The sequence below is a fragment of the Python bivittatus genome, unplaced genomic scaffold (genome assembly GCF_059951505.1).
Source record: "Python bivittatus isolate LINGU-HERP-01145 unplaced genomic scaffold, Pbiv_v1 ctg000020_np1212, whole genome shotgun sequence".
Lineage (NCBI taxonomy): Eukaryota > Metazoa > Chordata > Lepidosauria > Squamata > Pythonidae > Python > Python bivittatus.
In genome coordinates, this window is record NW_028277030.1 from 120910030 (window position 1) to 120921470 (window position 11441).

General features: G+C 34.7%; 1 protein-coding gene across 4 annotated transcripts in view; it reads right to left on the bottom strand.

Moving 5' to 3' along the window:
• Window positions 1-11441, bottom strand: part of RRP36 (ribosomal RNA processing 36) — a 48033-nt gene that overhangs the window by 35514 nt on the left and 1078 nt on the right. For 3 of the 4 annotated variants that reach the window (XM_025162981.2, XM_007422667.4, XM_007422666.4), the window contains exon 2: window positions 9170-9628. In XM_025162981.2, coding sequence (XP_025018749.2) covers window positions 9170-9596 — 427 coding nt within the window. In that variant the 5' untranslated portion in view covers window positions 9597-9628. Of the gene's footprint in view, window positions 1-9169; window positions 9629-10305; window positions 10568-11441 lie in introns of those variants that run through there. The other variant, XM_088148184.1, reaches the window with a different exon arrangement.

The following is an 11441-nucleotide window of genomic DNA, read 5'->3' on the forward strand; positions in this document are numbered from 1 at the left end:
CTGCAGGCTTTGTCAGGATTTTCTCATGGGAAAGAAGTTCATCCCGTTATCTGTACAACAATATTATGGCTATATGAGTCATGTGATAAAGTTGTTATTGTTAAGTGTAACTTGTGACTGTGTGTTGTGCACGTATACTGCTATTTACTGCCACCTATTGTGTGTGTATGCTAGTTACCCAGTGGGTGGGTATAGAGTGACAATATAACTGGAGCATTGTATGCCCAGCTTTGTCAGTTGCAGTTGTAGTTGTAGTTGCAGCCACTATGTAGATTTATGGATTACGTAGTTGTAACTAATAACCAAGTAGTGTACCTCTTCTCTGAGAGTTTTTGGCTAGAGACTTTGTTGTTTGTGGATAAGTCTTGGATGCTGAATATATGAGAAGAAGTGTTTTTTCCTATATTTTGTATGCATCTTGTATTTTATGGAGTTTTGCATTTTTATCAATAAACAACCAGATAGTATATATTTTCTGGCTGAGTTTCTTTGGAGAACAAGATATGGACATTGCAGTTTGCAAACCTATCATGCTGGTATGTATTTTTTGCCTGGACAAAGAGTTTCTGGGCGTACTGCTGTACTCTGCTCAACAGGCTTTTCATTCTTCAGTCTTTGATTGCAAATGCAAGAACCTCAATTCAAAACAACAATGTGTAATTCTGTATGATCAACACATGTTTTATATTTTCTATATGTTAGCCCTCTGTTCATACAGCCAACTTTTATCCAAACGAGCTGTTATATAAATTGCAATTATGCCATTACAGAACTGAAGGATGGTAAATGGTAGACTTGGTACAAATTTGAGTTGCATGTCCAGACACAATGGAAGGGAAAGAGCCCTCACAATATAAAGGAGCAAGTTGGCTTATGGTGAGGATTCATGGCAAACTAGATGTCCCTGAAGGAGTGGGGACAGCACTGTGGTGGAGATCAGTGGCCAGATGATGAATTCTGCCTCTCAAAGTCTCTCTGGAAAAAGGAGAGATCATGAGATTGCCCACTTGCACTCCAGACAGCTGCTCCTTGTGAGTAGGCTGCAGGAACTGAGGTTTTGGCAGTCAGCTTGTGAGTTGAGGGGCTGGGAGTTGAGGAATTTCAATCAAGCTCACAGCTGTAATGTACCCTATATGGACATAAGATTTGCACAAGCCTCATTTCTTAACCACTTTTGGATATAATTAATTTACAGTTAAAGAGAGATTTTTCTGAGTGGCAGGATAAGAAAACTCCATTTGGTGAGTTATTATTTTTTCTGGATTACAAAGGAATAAAAGAAAAAAAAAAGGGTTTAAAGACTTAAAAACTTTTGGCCAAAAGCTTAACAAGGAGTCGATATAAGACAGTTTAAAATGGATAAAGGGGACAGTTAATTTGAAATATTATTTTTTGGTGAAAGTGCTTTTGAACAAATTGGAATTAAATAAGACAAACAAACCAGACCTTTGTGGGAATGTTTTCTGTTTACTATTAAAGAGTGCAGACAATTGATGGATTTTATAAAACGAAAGATAAAGGTAATATGAGCCAGACTCTGATGCTGACTGTAACTATGGAGACAAAAGTATTAAAGGCACAGGAAGACAAAAGAGGAAAAAAGGAAGGAAACTTGCCTTTTCTTTTTCCCTTGTTTGAAACACTTTCATTTTTGGATTATAATATAATGGCAACCATTAGAAAAGTGGCAAGAATAGAGGAGAGGATCAGTAGAGCAACCTGCAGAGAGAGGAATTAGACCAAATTTGCTTCAGAAAATGTTTGAGCAACTGGGCAGTAAGTTACTTGAATCACTTGATGCTAAATTGACAGCTTTTGAAAAAAGAATGGATGAAAGACTTGTAAAGATAAAAGAGGTGATGAAAGAAGAAGTTAAGAAGATGGAAAGCTCTGTAAAATAAGTGTCTGGAGATGTAAAACAAATTAATGACAACGTGGAAATTCTGGAGAGTAAGGCAGAAGTTATAAACAAGAGAGCTGGAAAGAGAACTAGATAATCTGGCTCTATTGGAATTGATAGAGAAGGAATATTGTTTGGGATTTAGAGCAAACCCAGAAGATTCTGGTGAAGATGTTAAGAGAAAAGATTGTTAAAGTCTTAGAAAAAATTTTTGGATTGGGATGAGGAAGATACAGGCAGAAATTGATAAAGTACATAGAATAAATACAAGATTTGCGAGAATAAGAAATGTTCCAAGGGATGTTTTGGTGCACTTTGTCAAGAAGAAGACAAAGGATCAAGTTTTGCAGCAGCATTTTAATACAAGACTGAAGACTTATAATACAGATGTAATTGTTCTTGAAGAAATTCCTATTAGAATTTTGTAGAGAAAAGAGTATTCCTTTTTGACTAAGAGATTAAAGCAGAAAAAGATCCCATTTCGATGAGACAAATTGGAAGGTGTGATTTTTACTTTTAAACAGCAGAGGTTTTGATTGAATTCTGTCCAGAAGGGGAGGAAATTTCTAGAAAAATTCAAAGAGGAATTGGAGGAGATTCAAATGGAGGTGTCAGAGAAGACTACACAAAAACTCCACCAGGTGCAACAGGAAACTGAAAGGGATGATACTGAACTAGGTGCTACAGGTATCAATTTTTATAAATTTTTGGCTTGACTATGGATTACAAATGCTTAATAGGAATATAAATGGAGCTAATGCTCCTCAAAAGAGAAAAAAATAATTATTTGAAAAAAATTAAAACAAGATATAATTTGCCTACAAGAGACACATATTAGAAAAAAGTACATAAAATATTTGATTTATAAAAATTTGGGTGAAGAATTTATTTTAGCAGGAACAAAACAAAACAAAAGAAAGAAATGGAGTTGTTTTATATATAAATCCCCAACTAAAACCAGAACTTGTATTGACTGATGAGCATGGTAGATTTGTTGGGGTACAAGTTAATTTGCATGGGACTAAGACTTTGATACTCGGAATTTATGTCCCAAATGAGGACAAAGTATTGTTTTATAAATGACTTATGGAGAGATTAATATGTTTCTCTTATGAAAATTGGTGTTTGATGGGGGATAGGAATGGAGTGATCTCCCCACAACTGCACAGAACTTCTGAGAAAAATATTAAAATCACTGAAGGCAAATTACCAAAAGTTTTCTTTGATCTGATGTACAATTTAGGGCTGGTAGATATATGGAGATAGAAAAATGGCAATTCAAGGGAGTACACCTATTTTTCTGAAAGACACAGATCCTTTTCAAGAATATATATTATTTGGAGTTCAAAGAACTTGGCTACTAAAGTTTCTGAAGTAGAGATATTACCAAAGACTTTTCAGAACATAATCCTGTGAATTTGGTTTATAGAAGAAAATCTAATTCTTTTAGATGGAGACTAAATGAAATGCTGCTACAGAAAGAAGTAATAGTGGAAGATTGTAAAAAGAAATTAAAATAATTTTTTGAAAATAATTTAGGTAAATTTAAGAATGGTTTGGGATGCAAGTAAAGCTTTTATTAGAGGTTATTTTATACAACAATAGTGAACTTAAAAAGAGAATCAAGAGAAAACACAAGCTATTTTGGATGAAATAAAGAGAAAAGAATTAAAGAAATTTCCAGAGAAGATAAGTATTTCTCAACAAATTAAGCTTTTACAATGACAATTATCTATGTTAATGGTAAGAGAAATGGAAATAAAAATGAATTATGTAAAGCAAAAGATTATGTAAAGCAAACAAAATTGAGTTTGCAAATAAACCAGGGAAGTGGCTAGCATATGAATTATGAAAAGAAAAAGAAAAGAAAATGATATTGAAATTACAAGAGGGAGATACTGTATTAATGGGCAATTCAGCCATACAAAAAACATTTCATCAATATTATACCAAGGAAGTGACATCTCTCTAGCGAAAACAGATGAATATCTAAAAAAAAAAAAATTTACCAAGGATTACAGAGGAACAGAAAGAGATTATGAATGAACCAATAACAATAAGGGAAGCTTTTGAAGCTATAAAAAAGATCAAACTAGGAAAGGTACCTGGACCAGATGGATGATCCTCCCCTGCATTCATAGGTCTTTTTGTCCAGCACAAAGGTAATTCCTTGGGACTTCAGAAGCATTTTCACCTTGAAACACCAAAGGGAATATTCTTCCCCTTCCAGCATAGGCATCTGCAGCAGACTAACATTACATCAAAATGACAATGCATGTGGTGATGTCTAGATGAAATCCACCCTTATAGACAGCTTGGGGACATCTAGTTTACCATGAATCCTCACCAAACGCTCACTATTCTTGATTTAAATTTTGTTTTTAAAGTTAAGGGCTTTTGCAGATGACTTGGTATTGGTTCTGGAAGATCCTTTAAAGGGAATTGAAACATTAATGGGTAAATTAAAAGAATGTGATGCTTCAGCAGGTTTCAAGATTAATAAACAGAACATGAAGATGTTAACAAAAATATGAAAATAGAAGATCAAACAGAATTTATGAATAAAACAGGCTTTAAGATCAAGAAGAACATAAAATATCTGGGTATCACTATGATAAATATGAACTGTATGTTATTTCAAAACAACTATGTTAAGACATGGGATGAAGTTAAAAAAGACATGTTAAGATGTGAGAAACTACAACTGTCATTGAATATCTGTGGTTAAAATGAATGTCTTGCCTAGAATGTTGTTTTTGTTTCAGTCAATACCTGTTTTGGCAACTGATGTACCATTTAAACAGTGGCAGAAGGATATATTTAAATTTGGGTGAGAGGGGGAAAAAAATCAAGTTAAATATAAGGTGTTACAAGATGCAAAGGAAAGAGGAGGATTGGATCTACCTGATTTGAAATTGTATTTTGCAGTTTGCAGTTTGGTTTGGATGAAAGAGTGGGTGTTGCTGAGAAATAGAAGGTTCTTGGAGTTAGGAGGACACAACCTGAGATTTGGGTGGCATGGATATTTGTGGTACGACAAAGTCAAGGTTAATGTGGATTTTAAAAATCATTATGTTAGACATGCCCTATTGAGAATATGGAACAGATACAAAGCCAGGTTGTGCCCAAAAACAGCTCTGTAGCTCTCAGCACAAGAAGCATTTTATAGACGAGAAATAATAGGCAAACACAAATGACTAACTTACCATGAGATACTAGAATTTTGTCAAGGAGTATGTAAAATAAAATCAAGAGAAGAACTGGTGGCAGAGGAATATAGTTGTCAGTGGTTCTCTTATTTACAATTATTAGAGAGATTTAAAGTAGATAAAATAATTTCAAAAATATATATTGTAATTGTTTACGTTTATCAATTTACAAAATGCAAAGTGAGCAAAACCCAAATCAAATCAATATTTGGCGTGACTACCATTTGGCTTCAAACCAGCATCAATTCTTACACTTGCACACTTTGTACACTTGCACAAAGTCAGAGATCTTGTAGGATTAGAGTCAGGTGTATGATTAACCAATTATACCAAGCAGGTGCTAATGATCAGCAATTTCATATGTAGGTTGATAGGTAGGTCATTTTTTCACACCTGCTTAAAACTTTTGCACAGTACTGTATGTCACCAGAGAAATTATCTAGAATGTATAAAGGCACTTCAAATTTATTTTGGAAATGTGAACAATAAGAAGGGACATTTTATCATGTTTGGTGGATGTGTAAAAAAGCTACAAAATTCTGGATTCAAATAGATATACTGATTCAGAGGATTTTAAAGATTAATATACAATTGAGACCAGAGGTTTTTCTTTTGGAATTGATGGACAAATAGTTGGAAAAAAGTTATGGAACTTTGTTTTTGTACATGATAACTGCAGCAAGATTATTTTATGCACAAAGATGGAAAGATTCAGCACTACCCACAATGGAGGAATGGTTGGTGAAGATGATGGAACTTGCTGAGATGGCTAAATTGACTTCTTTGATGAGAGAAAATGTTTGCATGAAACAGAAAAAAATGACCTTATGATTCATGGTTTTGATGATTAGATTATAAAAGAAGAGAGTTAGATTGTAACCACAGAGTAAGAGATAAATTTACAATTGTACTTACAACTGTTATAAAGAAGATCAGAAGCTACTTTTTTGTATCTTTTTTGTATCTTTTTTCTTTCTCTTTTACTTTTTTTCCTTTCTTGCACTTTTAGCTTTCTCTTTGATTTCTTTCTTTCTTTCTTTTTCTTTTCTTTTCTTTTTCTTATTTTATATTAGTTTGTATGAGTTTTTATCTTCCCTTTTAAAAAAATCTTTAACAAAAATTATATTTTAAAAAAATGTGAAGGAACAAGCTCACACAGACATATTTCCTTGCTTTACTCCTCCAGTTTTAACATGTGCAACCAATTTGGTTTTTCCCTTCTTTCAAGACTTCTATACTCCCCTCTCTCACAGTCACAGAAATTTTAGACAAATTTTAGACTCTAAGCCTATTGAGTCAGGAGACTGATTTCTTTTTTCTTTTTGGTCATATTTCACACATATTAGAAGTGATATTGATATAGGGTACTTACAAGTCCCTCTACTTTTTTCACAACTAAAAATTGTTTTACAATATTCTGTATCCACAAAAGTGATAAACAAAAGCATATGTTTTATAGTAATCCACCATATAAACCTCTCACCAGACCTCCTTCTCACTGATCTAGGTCTGAAATTAAATTAAATGAAATTATTTGTATTTAAAATTAATTTGTTCCTAATAATTTACTGTATTCTTGCAACAGAATCCTTGGCCATGTTCTGTGCCTCCATATAGCCACCTATTCATGACAACTAATTATTTCTCCATCACCTTCTATTTTCATATCTGAATTTCATTAGTTCTCTTTTATTATGCTAAATGAAATCTACGTCTCCACTGAACTTATTAGACACCTTCCCAATTAACCATATTTCTATTTATAATTGGGCTTTGTCTATAGTATTTTAGTCATATTTAATGCAGGTAAAATCATTACTTCTTAACACTGACAGCTAGCATTTTTTAAAATTAAGAACTTGGAAGAGAGTGGATTTTTCTTAGACTCTGCATATGTTGGTAACCTATCAGCATAAAAAGAATCTCAATTCTCATTTGAATAATTTCTGGCTTTTGCAATGATTATAAAAACATGGCTGCGTAACTCCAAAACAATGAAAACAACATGAATCAACATCAAACATAATTTGAATATATTTAAATTACATGTCTTCTCATCTCATCTCATGCTTTGAAAGACAGTTAGGTCATATTCTGATCAGCTGAATTTCATCACAGCCTAATCTTTTTGGACATCAAAACAAGAATTCAAATGCCAACTTAAACCCTGCCTTAGGAAGTCTCACCCAAGTACTTTTATGAACACTGTATCATATTGCTTATTACACTTAGGAAGAATATTTTCAAAATGGAAAAGCATGCTTCATTTGTTCTTTATTAACGCTCCAGGCTGCTTCTTGCCGACAGTTCCACAATGCTCTAATAAGCTCATTCTGTGGAGGAGACTATATACTAGTTTTGGCTGAAAGCTGAAGCATATACTTAGGACTCTATACTGCAGTTAATTCTCAACAGGCCTGACAATGAAAAGAAATCTACACAATTATCAAGAGGCAAATTTGGCTTTTACGTAGTAACTAAACTGATTTATTATAAAATTCAGATACTTACTGCAGCAGTCAATGTGACTCATGAAAGAATGCTCATTTTCAGCACCAATGCTCATTTCCCAATCCTGTTTTATTCATCAGGCTTTGAATTTTCAACAAGCAATAATATTGGGAAAGGAGGTTATCAATGAGGGTCACATATTTTCCTGTCTGTAACTAGGGGCAAATGATTTCATATGGCTACTTCAATACAGAACAAATAAGCACCAGAATAATATTTCAGACTTTAAAAATGTATTAATTCTTTTATCTTCAGTCATTAATTTATTTTGCTTACTACTTCTTATTCTTTTTCTGCACTTTGTACAAAGTTGCTTATCTCACAAGGAACAGCATGCTGGGTATGTATGTACAGGCAGTCCCTGGATTAAGAACAAGTTCTGTTCCTAAGCCTGTCTTTAACTCGAATGTTTATGTATGTTGGAACTCGTATTTACAAATGGGCCGCCTATTACTAAAAATGGCCGATGGCGTTCTCCTTCCTGGAGCCAATGAACCTCTGAAGCCGTGAGAAGTTTTCATGAATCGCTGAAAACCACTGAAAACAGGCTGTATATTAAAAACATGAAGCTTCAGCAGTTCATGAAAACATCACACGGCTTCAGCAGTGTTAGCTCCAGGAAGGAGAATGCTATCCGCCATTTTTAGTAATAGGCAGCCCGTTTTTAAGTATGAGTTGTCCATAACTCAAATATTCTTAACCCGGAAACTGCCAGTATGTAGGCATTAATTCCTTCAGTATTAATTCCTTAGTTTATTTAATCTACTATCATAATATTGCAAGGAAAAATAAATTGCCCAATTTTCTATAATTCATTTGATTCCGGTTTAAGAGATTTCTCACATATCATTATGAGAAAATGTTGAACATCTGTTCTAAAGATTGTTACACATTTCAACTATGAGACTGTTGACTTTACCCCAACTGAAAAGCAGTGTAGGGCAATAGCTAAGTGTGTGAATCTGGAAATTTCCAATTCAAATCTCATTTTGGCAAGAAACCCACTCAATGTTAATTACACAAGCCATTATCTTCTAAATGTCATTTCCTTTGCCTTCTAATTTGCAACAGAACAATAGTGATCAACCTTGTTGTAGGGTATACTGAGTTTATTCCTGGAAAGAAGTCTGGACACTCTTATTATTCAATATAAATACAACCATTTAAGCTAGTTGTTCCATATTTTCATGAGCCCTTATTTCATTTTGATTAAAAACATTTCATTATAGAGACTGAAATAACCTGTTGAATGGTTATCCCAACTTCGTTGTACCCTTGCAACATCATATACAGATGTGCAGCAGGTCAGTATGTCATACAGAAAGGATACCCCTGCCAATGCTAGCAAAGGAAGTGACAGTTAGAAGGCAGTTATGTAAGAAAGCTAGCAATCAAGAGAAGAGTTTCAGAAGGACAACTGAATGAAGCACATAATGTATGTTCACTGACATGATCCCAAGATTGTTTAGAAGAAAGAAAAGCTCAGAACTGCTGATCAGTGACACAGAGATGCACAATTTATTGCATTTTTCTAGGCATCAATGTTTACCTTTTGTTAAATCAGGCCTTGAAGAAGGCTGGTCTGCGGTTTCTTCAGGCTCTTCATTACTACTTTCTGATGCATCACTGCCAGTTTCATCCCCATCATCTTCATCACTCTCTGTATTATCACTGACATCATTATCACTCTCCACTCTGTCATAATCACTGTCATCTGACTCCTCTTCAGATTCTTGGCTAGGTGAACTCACTTCGGGCAAGAGCTTAGGTCTTTTGGCATCATCACTTCCTGCAGCACCACCTCCCATGCTGCTCAAACCTTGCAGAGGTCGTTTTTGGGCCAAGAGTTTTGGGTTTAGGATATCAATCTGCCCACTGTCATCTGGAAACTGTACTGGAGTCCTACTGTCCTTACCAGAGGGGGAATTCTTCTTTTGGGGATGGCCCCCAGCTTTATTTTCACGCAGCTGCTTCATAAGGCTTGTGGTATTTTGGATGCTTCAGTGCACTAGTTTAAGTAAAAAAGAAACTACTATTAGCCTCCATCTCATTATAATTCAATTATCGAAAATGGGACTGGCTGTCTAATTATATTTCTCAATTTGCAAATCATCTTATGCACATTCCAGGGCCAAAAACAGCTGCACTAAAACAGTTAATAAACTGGGAGCTTATCTTACTTCTACGAGAAAGAATTATGGCACTGTAACTCATTTGACAACATGCTTTGCTTGTGAAGTACCGTTGCCACTGTAGCTGTTCAAAGCATCACTGCAATTACTTAAGAAGCCCTTCCAAGGTCTTCTGGGTTATTCATGTGCATGCCCAGAAGACATTTCCAGCAGAATAGCTAATGAAGTGGCTGTTTTGAGGAGCAGATATAGGAGTTGCTTCACTTGTGGGAAAAATACCTTGTTGAATTATTTGCCCAGCCTAGCATGTATCATTTTCCACTATCTAAAGCAAGAATTGTGGCACTAAGATTTTCATTTCATTGCAGCAAGCAGATATCAATTTTTCTCTTTTATGCTATTATATATCATCAGAGAGACATCTAGCTGTACCTCAGATTCCTACAGATTATATTTCAAGTATGGATGCCATCTTCTATTTGGAACATTACAAAGTTGGAGAGAAGAGTAATGCTTCCATTGTGTTCTAAACTGAAAAGTTACATGCAGTTACCTTTTGAACAAAATAACCAGTGTGGGCTTCAAGGAAGCTGCTTGTTCAGTTCTTCCAAAGTTCTGCCAACCCACTCAACCTAAGTTCAGCTCAGGGTTCACAGAGTAATCTTACTTGCTAGAATCTAACAATATCTTGGGTAGGTAAGTGTTATACGTGTATGAGACTGCCATACAATACTCACTGTTCAATCCTTAAAAAAATGGCAGGAACCCAGGAGTTCTTGCATTAAGTGATTTAATAGTTCCTTTATAGTGTTATATTCAGTTACATGTATTAAAATAGGGAAAGGGAACTATAAATAAAAAGATTCAAAAAACAAACCCAGTCCTTTCCTACCCATCTGTGAATCCTTCCTAAGCTATTACCATCTGTTTCTCTAGGCAGCCTTCAAAATCTAATTCATAACAAACACAAGGGCAATAAAGTATTTCTCCCTATTGCATTGTAGGAAGAGGAACTTGTTCCACACAAAGCTGGTGTTTAGTAAACTTAAGCAAGCACAAAACTGTGCTCTGAACAACTTTAGTTCTGGGGAAAAAAATCTAATCTGTATAGTCCAGTAGTCTATTTCCCACCATGATCCCTTTGAACTGCTACTAAAAGTATATTAATTAGGCAGTGTGAGAGTAATTCAATGTTAACAGACAAATCTATGGCTAGTCTACCGATCTATGAGGTTTTGTCAATACTCAAAAGCAGGATACTGCCAATTATCAGACACAAGAGCTAATCAATGAAGAAAAGCATTAACATGTCATTGTGTTGTATTTTAGAGACCTTAACAGAATGTCATAATTTGGTAACTATATCAAGTGGATTGGCTTTGCTGCTCATGTATTGCTTGTGGGATGGAAGCAGGTTAGAATGTTCTGCAATTCTCTGTAGGAATGATTCTGATGGAGTTAGGCTATATAAGCATGGATCTTTTTTAATTGCTCAGAGATGAAGCAAAGATAGCAGGAGCACCCAGTCTTTTACGCTAATGTCTTGTACCAAGTTCCAGGAGATATGCTTTAAGCAGGTAAAACAAGGCAAGCAGGCTTGGCATCATCCAGATATTTTGAACTAAAACTTTTACAATCCTTTGCTAGCTGTAACAAAATCAGCTGAAGTCTAAAACATTTAGATAGCAC